Below are 16,499 nucleotides of genomic sequence, written 5' to 3' on the forward strand. Positions count from 1 at the left end.
TTTATATCTCCATAGTTGCCACCCCTAGTTCTTGAGGTTCCATCATCTTTCTTCGGGATTATTGCTGAAGTCTCATAACTGGACTCTATTCCCACTTTTCACTCCATCCACACTATTCTCTTGTTTAAAATCCTTCAATGATTACTATAAGGTAAGAAAAAACAATTCAAAATCTTTACCATAGCCTAGAGCAGGGGTCCTGAGCCCCCGGTCTGTGGACCGGTACCAATCTGTGGTCTGTTAGGAACTGGTTGGCACAGTAAGAAATGAGTGACGAGCAAGTGAGCGAAGCTTCATCTGTATTTGCAGCCGCCCCCTAGAGCTACCAACACCTCAGCTCCACCTCAGATCACCAGGCATTAGATTCTCATAGGAGCACCGGTCCTTGGTGCCAAAAGGTTGGGGACTGTTGGCTTAAAGGACCCAAAATATGGCCCCCAGCCATCTCTCCAACTGTTTGTGGGCCATTCCACTATCCTCTCACTCACTTCACATAGCCCCACTGGCCTTCTTTTACTTCCTTAAAAGATGTTAAACTCCTGGATTTTTTTTTTTTTTTTTTTTTTTGGTAATTCTAGCACTACTTCCACCCTCCTCATTCCTTTTTGGCTGGCTTCTTCCATTCATTTAGGTCTTAGCTTAAATATTGACTCCATAGAAGCCTCTGACTACTCAATTGAAATTTAGCTACCCTCTTCTTATTTATTCTCTCTTATAGTCACCTGTATTTCTTCCATATCATTTATTTATTAATTTTATTTTCTTATCGTCTGTATCCAGAATTTCCAGAGGGCAGGGCAAATCTCTCTTGCTTACTACAGTGCAATGAGTTTCTAGCATAGATAATCATAATAAATATTCAATAAATATGTATCGAATGGATGAATGAATACAGATGGAATGGAGCTTAATGTTAAGCGTGGAAAATTTTCAAGTGAGCCAACTTCTGCTTCTGTAATCTGCTTGCTTGTTTGATGTGGTTCTAGGCTTTATAAGCTGCCTCTTTTGGGAGCTGGGGGCTGATTCTTTGACCCTGTGTGGTGTAGGATCAGTTGCCAGGTGGCTAATAAAGGCTCATAATTCATCTCAATTGGCTCCATGGGCCTTAGAATTGATCGCGCGACCACACTTAAATCAGAAGTTTAAGTGAAGGAAAAAGAGATATTTTTCTTTGATAAATGAAGGAAAAAGGTAGTAATGTATACAGATAAATTTATGTGCCTGGGACAAGAAGTTGAAAGAATTTGTAGTTCATACTAGAGGAAAGGTTATTTGCTAATGCAATAGGGTAGGATCTTGAGGAAAATGGAGAATATTTGGGACAGACAGTATGACCAATGAAAGACAGTATTGTCTAATTACACATAAAAAGATTTTTAAGCACTTTGCTGAATTTGGAGATCCTCAAATGTAGTCAAAATACAAGCTTGATTTGCTCTGCTAGTGTTTGGCAACTTGGGTGGAGGAGATAAAGCAAATTGTTGTATTAGTCCAAGTCTAGGTGTCATCAGAACAAATGAAGTAGAAAGAAAAGTGGTAGGGGATAGTTAAATGTTCAATCATGACCTTTAGGTTGGGAAAGAGGAAGTAAAGCTAAGAGGAGTTTAATAGTCTGAGTGACAGGAAGGGTATAGAAGACATCGGTGACTTCCTATGAGTTTCTCTTTTCTAATTTTATAATGTAAATTAGTGAGAAATGCACGTTTCACATGTAAATATTCTCTGCAACATTTGTTGCTGAAAAATAAATCAGTTCTAAAAAGGAAAGGTCAACTGCACAAATTCTGCATGAGCTATCTGAACTAACAAGCCTAGCTGTAAAGTCTTGAGAGTTGCTTTATGGTTGAAATTTGGTTAACTTTAGAAACCTATAGTTACAAATGAAAATGCTTTGGGAAGAGTTAACCAAGCAAGTTAATGCTGATGAATCTTCTTATATTATTAATCAGTAGATTTCTGGTCTCTTTTAGAAGGAAGTTCAAGAGGTGTTGTAGTGTTATCCAGTCAGAAATTGGAGGTAGCAAAGCCTGTCAGAGATTTGAAAGATTTACTAAGGGCACCTCCTCTCATCAAATATCTGACCCTCTATTCCCCCGCTTCTTGTTGTGCCTCAATTTAGCCATTAGAAATTAACGTGGATAGATTATGAAGGATTCCATTAGATGCTAATATCCCAGGAAATAAGTACCTCTGCTAATTATTGACAAACATATTGTAGATGTATTTAAGGAATGATGCTGAAGAAGACCTTATGGAAAATTACATTGTACAATTCATATTGGTGCCTGGAAAAGGAAGCAGCATTACAGAAGGGTACAGAAGGTAATATGAGAGGTTTCAAATACAGAGTTTCAGAGAGTGCCTCAGCCTGAGATGTCCAGCCACTTTAACATTAACAGGTACTGTTTTCCTGCATTACCAAACAGGTTAAACATGTTTCCAGGTGTCTAGAAAAAAACAGCATGCCATGTTATTCAAAGGCATAGTTGGTCACACCAGAAAGGCTTTCAGTATTATTACCTCTTATACCATTTTTACATATTGACAGTCATCTAGTTTTCACAGGTTGCAGAAACTGTTTCCAGTTTCTACATTGACCTGACTGAAGTAAATTTCCTTTCTTTCAATTTACCCATTTGGAAACCTTGCTTTCTGCTATACTGAGGGAGGAGTCATAGCTAAAGTTAGGACTAATTAAATGCAAGATATTTCTGGTTGATAATTTATTTTGAGAGTAAGAAATCATATTTTTATTTTATATGCCCATTCATTACAAAAATTAGGTACTTAGAGTCTTTAGGCTCCATGATATCTTTAAAAATTAATCTAATTTATTTTGTTTTGAGGGAAGTCTAGACTTAGGTTACTGTAGACAATTCAACTACTAAAAACAAATGGAAACGCTAATGTGGGGTTTCACTGTCCTGCCCACAGTTAATACACTACTGTGGTGGAACAGCAAGACTCCAGACTTGAGAAGGATGATGAGAGACTGAGTTGAGTCCTTTCTGATGTTTTTTGGCTGCATAACCATGGGCAAATCACATAACTAGCCATAACTTTAGTTTCCTCACTTTTAGGATGAAGGTTTCAATGCCTTCATCACAGAATGTCTGTGAAGATTTGATAATGTATATAAAAATACTTTGTAAGCTCCATGGTAAAAAAAATCTCGTATGAGGACCTATGACTCTCTATAATGCAAATACGCTTTGACTGGACATGCTGCCCTTTTCCAAGCCAGTTCTTTAATCCAAATCTATCAATGGCTCATCATTTATCAAGAGACTTGAAAAGTGATGTGTTTCACCTTCTTGGCTTGTGTGTGCTGAATGCTCAGCCACTAACCTGATTTGAATGTAGTCTATCAAATAAGGAAGGTCTCAAATCAGAAGATTGAGAGAACGATAACATTATCTCACTTCTATGAATTTTTCATTTTGGCCCAAGACAGTAAAAATGTACTATGTGGGTCAAGTCTCAGTATTCTTAGGTTTAAACAGAAGGTCGAAGAGAATATTTTCTCAATTTCTATTTGCAATTCAACTGCTGCCTCAATGTGAGCCTTTAGGGGCCTTCACTCCCCAAGCTCTGGTATCTTAAGGATAATCAGAAGAATTGAGCATCTGTCTTAGGAGCTTTCTCTGAAATTCTGTGATTTTCTTCAAGACCTTAGAATTATTGTGGCTTCTTTTCCTCTCACTGATAAGAAGGTATAGTTACACTAAAATTTTACTTTTATGTCTTCTTATTTCTAGGGTAGAATCACCTGATTACAAATTAAGAAGATTTTAGTGATGTGTACCACCTCTACTCCAAAGGCCTGAGCCAGCCAAAGCTGTGCTTCCTGAGGTAACTATATATCCATCAAAGCTACTGGACTAGGTTTAGAAATGTAAACTGCCAGCATCAACATTCAATACTTTAACAATTGTCTATTTATAGTGGACAGCTGTCAGAGTGAAATTGGGATGGGAGGGTGAAGAGCAGGAGGTGGTGTGATGTGGCAGAAATAGTTCTGGGTGGAGGTTAGGGCACCTTGAGGGTGGTTCTGTCTCTTCTGCAGTGTACAATCTTGGGCAAGTTACTTCCCTCCTCAGACTTATCTGTAACAGAATGGATTGGAATAAATTACTTTTGTAGCTCCATCTAGTATTAACATTCAGTGGTGCCCTATTCAGCTTTTGCCTCATTCACTCATAAGGGCTATAATTCCCTCTGGGTCATGACACCCCTGAGAAAAAGTAAATTAAATTGTTCTATGGCTTTAAATCTTTTGACGTTTTCCCACTGCTCCTTAGGATAATAATGTGGACTCTACTTACTTCTCTGGATTCATTTCCACACCCCCCCCTCCCCCACACCCCCATTCACCCTCATCCCATGTCAGATTTTCCTCATTTTCTCGATGGATTATTCTTTTTACCCCCTTTCCTCACTTCTCTAACTTGCTACCCTTCAGGTCATAACTCAAACACTTCTGCCTTCCCTCAGGTCAAGTTTGGCCTTTCTCTTGCTTACTCTAGTAGTCAGTACCCCATGGTTCTGCATAACATTTTTCTCTTGAAGGCAGGAATATGCTCAGATGTTAGATTGCATAGTAGGAGCTCAGAGATATTTGTGCACTGCTGAGCTGTGGTTGTTGGGCTGTATAGAAAAGGACTTCCTATAAATTTGCTCTCTGATGAGGTACCTAACATACAAAACTAATTTCCCTCATATACTACTGCCAAAGTCATGTGATTATAAAGAAACAAAGGAAGGAAGAGCTGCATCCTATGGAAAAAAACCACTAAAATTAGTCAGAAAATTTTCTTTTGAATACCAGATCTGTTATAGGCTTTCTAGGTTAGCAGATATATCATTTGTCTTTTAGGGACTCACTTTTCTCACCTCTAAATCATATGAGAGATAGTATGTCTTTCATCGTGTTGCTGTAAGGATTGGTTAGAATGAAAACACACACACATATGTAAAAATCTATACACATACACATTGTTACCTGGAACATAAATAAGCACTCCTTTGTGGTGAGGTCCCCTTATTCAGAGAGCCTTGGCAAACCCAAGAGAGGTGGAGGTGATGACGGTTGCTATGAGGGAAGAGTGGCTGGGTTCTAGGAATGAACCAGCTGGTGTAGCAGAATTATTTCTAAGTGAGGAAGAATCAGAAGACTAAGGGTTGGTTCCCAGCCCTGCCATCGAGTAAATTGTGGGCACTTGGGCAAGTTACCTTTTCTTGGGTTTTTCTCCTCATCTGTTAATAAAGAGAGGCAATACTTTATTAATCTGGCATGACTATTGTGGAGATTAAACAAGGTGACATAAGTGAAAGATGAAAGGTCCCAGCTGCCTGGCATAGTGTGCCCAGCTCATGATAGCCAATGAGAAAATAGCCCATTAGATGAAACAAACTGCCACCATCTGAATTATGTGCCACAATCTGAAACCTCAGCTTCCTCTTTAAGTCTTAGTTTCTCTATAGATAAAGCTGGAACAATATTACCTGCCTTGAGGAGTGGTTTTAAGAATCAAATGAGAAGATAAGTCATAAAGGATCTTATGAATACTGTTTCTCCTTATTGTTACTTCTCACACATGTCTATATCCCAACATTTTAGAAGCAGGGCCAATGTAGAGGATAATTTAGCCCTAAAAAAAAAAAAAGAAAAAGAAGAAGAAAAAAGAAAAAAACAGAGGGGACTCAGCATAGTTCCTTTAATTTTGAAAGCAAACAACAAAACAGAGTTTCTAAACATTGCCATTTTTTTTTTTTCTGAATTTTCTGACCCTTGAGCAAAAAAATGTTTCTTCGAGGGGCTCTACTCTGAATGGTTCAGTCAAAACAGCCCAACAAGAAGCTACTTTCTGGGACAAGAGTACCCATGGCAATATTATGGCAAGAAGCTGATAAAATTAGGCTGGTGGTTAAATTGGGTCTTGGATTAAATGTGTAAAAAAGAAGCATAAACAGGTTCGGATTCCTACATTTACTAATTACCCTCTCCCAGAAATATTTTTAGGTCTTTGGCAGTATTTAGGAGAAAAAGTCACTGATTTACTTTAATGTTTCTCAGTTTTACATTAATTAGGCACTGTTTAACCATTTTCTGCTCTTTGAATTAGCAACAGAAATGTGTTTTACATCTCTCTCTTTGGTCATCTTTTTACTTATTATTCTCCTAGTTATGGAAAAAGTGTGCTAGACAGAAGTATCAAAAGGCTCTGTAATCACCTTTTGGCCATATTTAGCCTCTGCTGTGTTATGTTCTAGCTTGAACCTTTTAAACAAATTCCGCTTTTTATTTCTTGCTCTCTTACATATAACTTTTCAGTAAAATGGAGCACAGCTGTAACACACATAAACACACAAATGCACATAAACGTGCACAGGTACGTTCACACACTAAGATATACATACACAAACAGACACACACAATTCAAAAACACCACTGCATTGTGTTCACACATAGGGGTGAAAGCTGAAATAACCCTTTTAAACCATCTTGTGAGATTTCCCCCCTCTGCCTTTTTGTTTTTTTAGGGAGATCTCGCAGCTTCTCTAGTCAATTATAGATAATGTTTTCCAGTCACTATTAGTTGCAAAAGCAGTCTCATCTCATCAGTTAAAATATTCATCCCATGTAAAAATAATTTGAACTTCATTTAACTTTAAAGTTCTTTTTTTCTCCCAGACTGATAAATGTTTAGAACCTTGAAGATTGGAAGTATACGTGGCTAGTTTTTTCTCTCTCCTAGCTGCATCTCTTCCTCCTCCTCCTGTAGTAATTCATTAGTTATGGTTTTTGACCTCGCAAGGGTTGGAAAGGGAGTGGAAAAAATGGAAAGTAAGGTTCCAGAAAGGCTTTTCTTTCCCCTCAGTAATTTAGACTGGTTTGTGGCAAATGCAGGGTGCTATCTTTTGCTTTTCATTTGTGCCAAAAGAAAACTGTCTTAGCTATGTAGAGAGGAATCAGATTATTGGTTGATGGTCCTAGCTCTGGGCTAAGAAAATAAAGAACAAGTTTTAATCATTGTGAGAAGCTTGCCAGAGTTCTGTAGAAAAAGCAAGCATTAAATTAAGCAATCAAGTCAAGTCGTGATGACACAACAGTAGTAGGAGAGTGTGCTGCAATTCTCATTGTACTTTAAAAACAATATGCTGGCAGCACAAGTGTTCTTGAGTCATTTTTTCCTAAATACGGATTCAGGAAGCACGCTCTTAAAATAAATTCATTTTTGGGGTTTCATCTTAACCAAAAGACAGACTTCTCCGAGTAGAATTGCCCTGCATTTTCAGTAGATAGGGCCATGTTTTAACAACACTTGTGTGTGTACTGGTTATTGCTGACTGAAATGAACTTAATAATTAAGAACAAGAATGATAAGGATTAGCTTTTTATAAAGAAATGATGAAATATGGAACTTCTAAATGACTGTCATTTACTTGGTAGGCAAAAATTCTAGGCAAAAATGAAATCGTATTTTGCTTATTGACGAAACATTCTTGTAAATCAAATAAGGAGATTTTTCTTTGCTGGCAGTCAAATTATTAAAATTAAAAACCAAACAACAACAAAAATATGCGTTAAAGGATAAACATGGGTCAATTAATACATCATAATGTTAGAGCAGGGTGTATTTACCTTTAAATTGATAATAGAATATTCTATACATTCAAAATGAAAAATTTGGGAGTCATTATTAATTTATAAAAGGACTCACTGAAAGTTTAATTTGAATAGCTACCTCTCATTTAATTTTTAAAATAGTATAAATTAAAAAATCATTTTAGAGAAACATGTTTTTTTTTTCCCCCTCTTTAATTCCACCCCGACCTATGGATGTTGCCATTTCCCCTTAAGAACTGGATCTCTGAAGGTGGGGCATCTCCTCCCACATGTTTGTGGCATGCACTCGAGGCCCGGGGCCCTTCCCCCTGGTTCACTAGGTGCACTCAGGGGGTGGGGATGGGGGGGGGTAGTCCATGACTCCACCTGGAGTGTGAACCTAGGACCTTCTGGGTATAAAGCAGACATGCTAACCACTACACTATGGAGCCACCCCCCAGAAACATGTCTTTTAAAACTGTATTGTGTGAATTTGTATCTTTTGAGTGCATAACACTAGACTTGATGTTAAGGGAGGACAAAGAAAGTGAAAGTTTTCTTCAGAAGCTTATAATTTCACTGAGAAAGCAAAATAGATTCCCAAGGTTCTAGTTTGTGGAGAGCACATGAAGAGTGTTTTAGTAACCACAAAGCATTCAGCATCCTTGGAATTCAGAGGCCATAGTCAAATCATTGTTCAGATGGAGGTAAGCTATAGTGGGATTTTGAGCAATATCAGATTAAGACGTGTGGGGGAAAATGGTGTGGACCATGCAAGGTAAGAATGGTGGGAGGCTGTGGGAAGGGTCTAGTCAATAAAAATGTCAGTGGATGGTAATGAGCATAATATTACCACGGCAACGAGACTAACTTTTCTCATGCTAAAGGCCCACATTGGAGAGACTGTTACATGCAGGAAGCCACAGCTGTGCTTCAAGGGACAGAAACATGGGTGGCACTGGAAAGGACAGTGAGAAAAATGTTGATGACGGAAAGGAGTTCTTGTGCTTTTGTGAAAACTTTTTGCATCTCAACATCCTCGCGATGACTCTTCGGGACTCAGGAGAAAAAGAGAGAAGAGCAGTTTTGGAAAAGAGTCTGATTTTAGAATTAGAGCAGGTGAGGTTGTCTTGCCTGTCTCCTTTCCTTCTCAATGTCAATGTCCTTCTAGCGTGTCAGTTGAATCATCTTTAAGAAGATATTAATTAGTAGCTAGTTATCTTTATTGAATTTAAATGAACATACTAGCAAATCTATGGGTTTTAATCTTTTTTTGGGTTCAATCTATATTCAATAAGCAGTCAATACATACTGGTAACTGTGTTAATCAATCTGTAATGGTGGACTTGAAAAAATGTGAAGGGTAGTAAAAGAGAGATTCCCCAGACCTTTTAAAGCGAGATTTAAGGCTACTGTAGGTAATTTTAAGGCCAGCCGTCCTGTGTCCTCTCTTTCTCTCACACACATACTTTTTTTAAAAAATTATATTCAAGAACAATTTTCCCCTGTTGCTTACTTTTAAATTTTATTCTCTTAAAAAATCTTAATGTGTGTGTATTATTGTAAACCAACTCATATGAGGCTGAAAATAAATAAAATCAAAGTTAGAAAACTTTACTCCAAATCCTGCCAACCTGACGAATCAAATGTTTTTCATTTGTATTTTTTCTAACCTTTATCCATATGAATACATATTTTGCACATATTTGTAGTCAGAGTGTTTGAGTAAAAGAAAAGTAAAAGATTTATCCTTTAGAGGAAGATGGCACAAAAGGGTTGTAAGTACTTCAGGGGATCCCATATATAGATGACTTAACTGTTACCTCCAACCGTTTGGTGGAGTACAGCAACAGGCAGGCAGATACTGGGAGTGGCTATGTTTGTCCAAGGTGGGTTGTATGATAAGAGGGCCTGGACGCATATTGTATGACTCACCCTCTCAAGTACACGTGTCAATTTCTCCTATAGTCAGGACAGGCCTCTTCATAAGACAGAGCATGACCGTAAAAGTAACTTCCCTGGGCTGCAAATTTTATCCTTCGTAGACCAAATTTCGGAAACTAACAAGTTCTGGGAGTCATCAAGCCTTCAATAAATCACACGCTTTAACCACACCATTATTACTTGCTTTTGGCCCTCACACAACTGCCCTTTCTCTGGTTTGGAACTGCAGCTCATGCTTCTGTGCAGTGTTTGACTCTTCCCCAGGCTTCATGGCTGTTAGTTGGGGATACTGAAGGGACGTTAAGATAAAGCCATTTTAACTACTACTTCATCCCCTTGCAATTTGTGTTCGAAGCTTGCATATATATAAATCACATGATGTACATAGTATGTAATGTACAGAATTTCATATCAGAGCTTGTTTGACATAATTTTTAGGATACTTTTGGGGGGAGGGTAATCAGTAAGAGATGGAAGATAAATGCACAGCATACTTTGAGCATGAATTATAATCCTTTCTCTATAATGATCAGCTCTATGACCGCGGACAATTTAATTTCCAGGACCTTGCTTTTCTCATCTTTATGTTGGGTATAACTATGTTCTCCTAAGGTTGGTGAATTTCACTAGGGGGAGGAACATGGGTGGCACAGTGCTTGGTCTAAGCAGGCAGATACGGCATGGCTGACAGCCATCTGCCAATGGCTAAGAGAGAAGAAAATGAGCTCCTTGTAGCTGACATGACAATGAAGAGTCTCCTCTTACTAAATTGAATACAGGCTCATCAATATCCACCTTCTTCGTAGTAACACTGACTACCTATATCACAAAGAAAGTTTTGTATGGAGGCCAAAAAAAGCCATTGTTTACATGCTACATGTACTAAGTTGATATCTTGACATTCCCTAAATCCAACTTCCAGGCAAACATTGTTTGGCTCAGAGAATTGAATATCAAGGCATACATGGAGTTGTATTATCAATTGATGGATAATGAACATATGACTACAAAGTACCCTCACTTATTAGTGGGCTTCAAAGAGATGGGAACCAAACTGTATTTGAATCAGATTACATAATTGTGACGATTCACTTTCTGGTGATGTAGTCATAGGAATTTAATTCCTTGAAACACTGGTTTATGGATGTCTATTGAGCAACTTTAGAGCTATGCTACTTTTGGCAGGTGATATAACTTCTGATCGCCTCATCTGTTAATTTGGACCCATAATATCTGTAACCTCTTTCCTAGGGCTCTTGTGAAATTCATTTGATATACATGCAGGCTCTTTGTACTGGTGCAATTCTAGAAATACAAGCAGTTATTATATCCTTGCATAGGTTTTTGCTAGTTATTGACTGTTTGACTTTTTCCAACATTGTTATTCTTGTATAACTGAACTGAAATGTCTACTATCACTACCAACAAAGGATATTAAATTTTAACGAGTAAAGTCACTTCCTCACTTACTATTATGGTGATCATTATTCGTTATTAGGCAGAGGTTTTTTGGCTAACATATGGTTTTAGGGAGGCCAAGAAGGCTTCTTCTCTGTGCTTCTCCCCCACATATATTCCTGACAAACTTGCTAACAATGAAAATTTCTGAAATTGGAAATTGACTTCACTGTCACTCTTTTAATGGAATTATATTTTAAGCTCTATTATTCACATATACCTTATTAGGAATTGATTTCATATAATAATTTTTTATAAATTTTCAATGGAGGAAAGGAAATGAAACATAAGCTAAAGGGGTGAGGGCCAAAGTCTCAGAGAAAAAGTATAGAAAGAGAGCACAGTGGGTATGCTGTTTTTGGAATTTTTCTCCGTGTGAGTGGTAACCTCTTTGGACTGTGTCTAATGATTAATGTTGCTTTAGTTCTCTAGGTGACTAAAAACATCGCACAAAATGATCTAGAAATAAATCTTCTCTACATTAGAGCCAAAATACTTGGGGTTGAGGAAGGAGAGAAAAATGGATCTTACCCAGCAGGCCTTGTGTCTTCTATGGCTCTGTCCACTGGGATCAAATCACTGAGGTAGACATTGAAGTTTCCCTCTTTCCATCTTCTTTCTGCCTCTTTCTCCTTTCCAGGGGGAACAACTACAGGACGTCCAAACTGACCTGGAGCTTTGGGGTCCCTTGGCGAAAGTGTCATATCAATGCTTAACACCTGGTGCATTTCGGGGTCTTCAGGTAAAAGTGCTTTTGCATGACTTTGGTTGAGTTCTTCAGGCTGGGCCTTGTTAGTTAAGTTGATTCTTGTTGGCTCTGGTCCCCCAGCTAAGACTTGATTGGTTTGAGACACTGTGGCTTTCTTTAGAGCAAGTGAAGTGAAAGATGCCTCACTTCTATTCCTAGAAATGTGTTTCCCTTGGCTTTCACCCAACACTATAGGAAATATAGTTTCAATTTTAGGATTGAGGACCTCTTTGGTGTCTATCTTTAGCTCCTCCTTGGTGATAATCACAACATGGCTTTCAGAGAAATTGAGTTTCTTTCCACCATCCACTTTGGCTCCGTCGTCCTTTGACAAGCCTAACTGTGTCTCATTAATAGATTGCTTTTTAAAGCGATTCTGGTTGGCAATGAACTTGGAAAAGGGAAGGTTCTTATTGGCTTTGTGTTTATATGCATTTAATTCTTTGATCTGAGTCTCAGTTTTATTTAAGGCTATGGCTTCCCTAGATTTTGGCACTGGTGGGCTGGCAGGGTGTGTCCTCTCATTTGCTATTGCCTGTGATTGCTGCTTTGATCTGTTAGTATTAAGCCCAATGGTCACATTCAGGTTCCTTTTGGCTGCTTGTTTTGATGTATCACTGCTGTGACTATGACTCTTCTGGGCCTCCTGGTTTATCCAGGCAGGTCCTGTGTGTACAGATATTTTGGGCGATGGAGTTCCTTTTCCTGCTATGAATGGTTTTTTTTGAGTCCCCTGAGCTGTTTTTCGCTTTGGTGTCATAGAGTAAGAGTAGGCTTCATGTTTAATGTCTCGCTCCTCTGTCATCTGCTTGGTAAATGTCATTGGGAGAATCTGCAGATGTACAGGATGCCACAAAGGTGCAACCTTGACACTTCCTAGGGCATTCTGCATTTTTCTTTCTCTCTGGGTTTGGTCCAAATTATCTCCAACCTTGAGCACACTCTCCTCAGTCTTTCTAAAGTTCTCTTTGCCCCATACGCCCTTCCCATGTCCCCTCAGTAGGGGCTTTATCTCTTTGATGCTGCTGTACAGGATCTTCATTTGGTCTGGCTGAACTCTGAACCCTATTCGCTCCCTTCTGACAATGTCTTCCTTGAGGACCCTGGTGTTGATCTCACTGAATGAGAGGCGGAGAGCTGCCATGTCAAAGAGCAACCAAATGACAGAAGCTACGAATATAAATGCCAGGACTCGCCCACTTCCTCGGAAAAACTTTCGGATCTTGTTCATGGTGCAAAGTCTTTCCTTGCAGCCTGCCCTCCCTTTGAGCCTGCTTACCTTGAGTGGAGAGGGAGCTGAAGTAGTAGTAGTAGCAGTAGCAGCAGCAGCAGCAGCAGCAGAGTTGCCAGAAAGGGCCCCCCTCCCCTGAACACAGCAGGAAGCAGCGGTCCAAGGGGAAAGCTCAGCTCCTACTGCTTGTCAGTCTCTGCCTGCGTGGCATTTTACAGCAGAGCATCTGTGCCGGCTCGGCTGGCCCCTGGCTCAACCCTGCTAAACACTGTCCTTAGGTCACTCTGGGAGCAGTCGACTGCAGCCAACAGACAGTTAAACATATCACCCATCTTGTCTCCCGGAGCCCATGTCCACCTTCCTACAAGTCCAGGAAAAGGTGGGGGCTGGGCTGGGGCTGCTGCTTCTCTCCTCCCAGTTCTCAGTCTGCAGGCTGTAACTCAACACCATTTCTCATAAGGAAAACATTTCAAGCCATTACCCAGAAAACTTCATTCAGTCTCACCTTCCGTGTTATGTGAGAGTGAGTGTGTTTTCAGAGCAATTAAAGGGAAAAAAAAGCTATCTCACTTGCAGGGCATGTGCTCCTGGTTTGTAACCCCACCTACCCCATTCCTGCTCATTAACCCCATTGTACCCAGATCTCTGAATGATCTATCTGAGCAATTAATCACTGACTTTAATGTTTCAACTTTAAGAGGTAGTATCTTAAAGAAGGGGCCCAATCATAACCTCAATATGAGAACTGGATGTATAATTATTTAGAAACCTTCCTTGAGGGGTTATTAAAATGTTTCTTTGCAAGTCAACTGTTTTTTTTTTTTTTAACTAGTCTAACTATTTTCATTATTAGATTTATTAAGCATAAACTTACCTGTCATATTGCTAAACACTGTCAGTTTTAGTACTTATCTCATCATAGCCTGTACTGGTTTGCAGATTGGATCACGACTTGCCCCAGTCTTTGAGTGGCTCGTAGACTGATAAAAAAAAGTGGTTCCCACACAGGTTTTACCTTAGGATCACTCTGAACAAGTTTCCCCAGTTTTTGATTCATTGATGGAGAAGGAGGACAAAGATGACCACTGGTCTGGTATTGTGTTTTTAAGAAGCTTCTCAAGACTTTCTAAAGTACAGCCAAGGTTGCAAAACACTGGTATAGAAAGAAATGCCCCACTATTATTTATTTATTTTTGGTTTTTGATCGCTGCCCATTATTTTTGTAAAATTCCTTCCCAGAGTAAAACTTAATAAAAATTGTATATTTCAAGAACTACTCAATCAGAAACTGTATTTTAACATTGCCTGTGATAAATCTTGTCCATAAAGTTTGAGAAGCATTGCCCAGGAGAGCACTGTTCTCTGAGGAGGTCTGGGTGATCTGCAGACAGTGATCCCACCTATCACTCCTGTGTTAGGAGGGGAATAGCATTTCTGCTTTGAGATAAACTTAATCTCCTAAAGGCATGGGAAGGGTTGGAAAGAAAGATTCTGAATTCTTTATACATATGCATTGCCTTCTGCAGCATTTGGCCTTTAAGTTTGTACTTTTACCCCAAGGGAGAGAACCCAGATAAATGTAGCTATGGTAACCTGTTTCTTAAATCCCTGATTCTCCTTTTTTATTCAGTGCCTGCTCGCTCTGGTTTGGAATGGCCACCTGGATGGCAGTGTCGGTAGCTCAGCCATATGCTCTATGCATCCCTGCCTCGAGTCATTCATCCTTCCAATATTTGTTGAGTGTGTTCCATGTCTCAGGTCCTTTGTTGGATGTTGAGGGATATTGAGCAAAGTGTTGTAGCTCTTCTCTTTGAGCTCTCACAGTCTATTCATGAACACAGACTGGTAGCCATATATTTAATACACAATAAATAATATGAGAGAATAATATCCTGGATTCTATGGGGGTGTAGCTCAGTTTTGGAATGCATGGATGATTTTTGAAGAAGCTATCTATCCTCTGGCTTGAGAGATGAATAAGAACATAACCTTCTCTGATTATATTGTAGTCCAAGAAAAGAAATATCTCAACTATATAGGATGGTGAAAAACAGATAAATTAGCAAAAATATGGAAGTGAAGAGAGAGTACAGTATCTTACAGGAAGCACAAGTTTCTGAGAACAAGCATGATTGGAAATACAGACAATGGTGTTAGCTTGTGCACATGTGTGTGTGTGTGTGTGCGCGCGCACGTGCCCAGTAGGTCCCAAATACTTTGCTAAGCTCTTTCCATTGAGTATCTTACTCAATCTTCACAATGATCCAATGAGGAAGATACAGTTATAACTATCACTTTCTAATAATAAAAATACAAAAGCTTAGAGAAGTGAAGCAACTTGCAGTAGAGATTGGAGGAGTAGAACCTCAGATAAATAACTGTAGGAAGCTACAGTCCTTGTGCTTAAATATCAAATATTACTGTTTCTCTAGCCATATGATGTTGCAAGTTACTTAATTTTATGTCTTTACTTAGTAATAAAAAAAGAAAATAATTTCTGCCTTTCGGGTTAATGAGAAGATTAGAGAACAGGATTTAAAGGTTTTGTTATATCGAATGCATTCTAGTTGCTGTCACTCATACTGTTGCTGATACTTTGTTGTGATAAGAGTGTGGGGTGCAAGTTGAAGACAATATACCAGCTTGTTCTCAAAATCAAATATAAGACTAATGACTAACATGATTTTGACAATTGGGCAAGTATGCATATTTAATTTTTTTTCTTGCTGTTCCTATTTCCTTTTTTTACAGTTTCAATCAATGAACAGTTGTTCACTGAGAACTAACTACAAGCCTAAAACAGGCAGTAAGTTAACGTTGTTTCTGCCCCTAATAACCTTAAAACTCGACTTAACGGAACAGTTATAACACAAATCATAACAGCTATTTAAGATCCACCTTCTGAAATACAGTGAGAATTTATTTTTTTAGTATCAAGTATAAGTGGTATGTATTATATTATTGTTTTAAATATGAAAATAGAATGCTTTAAAAATATTTTACTCTACATGATTTAATACTACATCCTCACTCTAAATGGCAGCTGGAATTACTCAAACTTTTGTTAGAATAGTCAACACTTGTTACATCCTTACTATGCTTGATATCTTTAAAATACTGCTTGAAAAATATCCTGAGTCTTCTATATTCATTTGATCTAAGAAAAATGATTTTTTGTCCTTCTCTGGTTTGTCCTTACTAATAAAAACATAAATTACTTGCAACAGGAGAGAAAAATGTTAAGAAAATTAAAGATGAGTCTTGGGTTATCCACCTTGGGTAAAGTTACTTACTCTGACTTAGTCTTTTGTTTTAGCTGATACAAAATTCAGAGTAAGACAAGAGTACATATGAGAGGGAAGAAACACTGACTAAGTCCTGTACAAAAAGAGGGTGGATTGATGGTCAAACCTGGTGTAAAGTACTGATTTGGCCAGCAGCTGTACATCTCTCCTCTTTTTTTCCTCCTGTCTGGACACATGTTTTTTAGACCGATGATAAAGTATGGA

General features: G+C 38.5%; 1 protein-coding gene across 1 annotated transcript in view; it reads right to left on the reverse strand.

The window, feature by feature from the left end:
* The window catches only part of GALNT5 (polypeptide N-acetylgalactosaminyltransferase 5), a 41,430-nt gene extending 28,255 nt beyond the window's left edge, over nucleotides 1-13,175 (reverse strand). The window contains exon 1 of the mRNA XM_016150089.2: nucleotides 11,543-13,175. Coding sequence (XP_016005575.2) covers nucleotides 11,543-12,990 — 1,448 coding nt within the window. The 5' untranslated portion in view covers nucleotides 12,991-13,175. The remainder of the gene's footprint in view (nucleotides 1-11,542) is intronic.
* Nucleotides 13,176-16,499: the final 3,324 nt, after the last annotated feature.

This window comes from Rousettus aegyptiacus, unplaced genomic scaffold (assembly GCF_014176215.1).
Source record: "Rousettus aegyptiacus isolate mRouAeg1 unplaced genomic scaffold, mRouAeg1.p scaffold_m13_p_2, whole genome shotgun sequence".
Classification (NCBI taxonomy): Eukaryota; Metazoa; Chordata; class Mammalia; order Chiroptera; family Pteropodidae; genus Rousettus; species Rousettus aegyptiacus.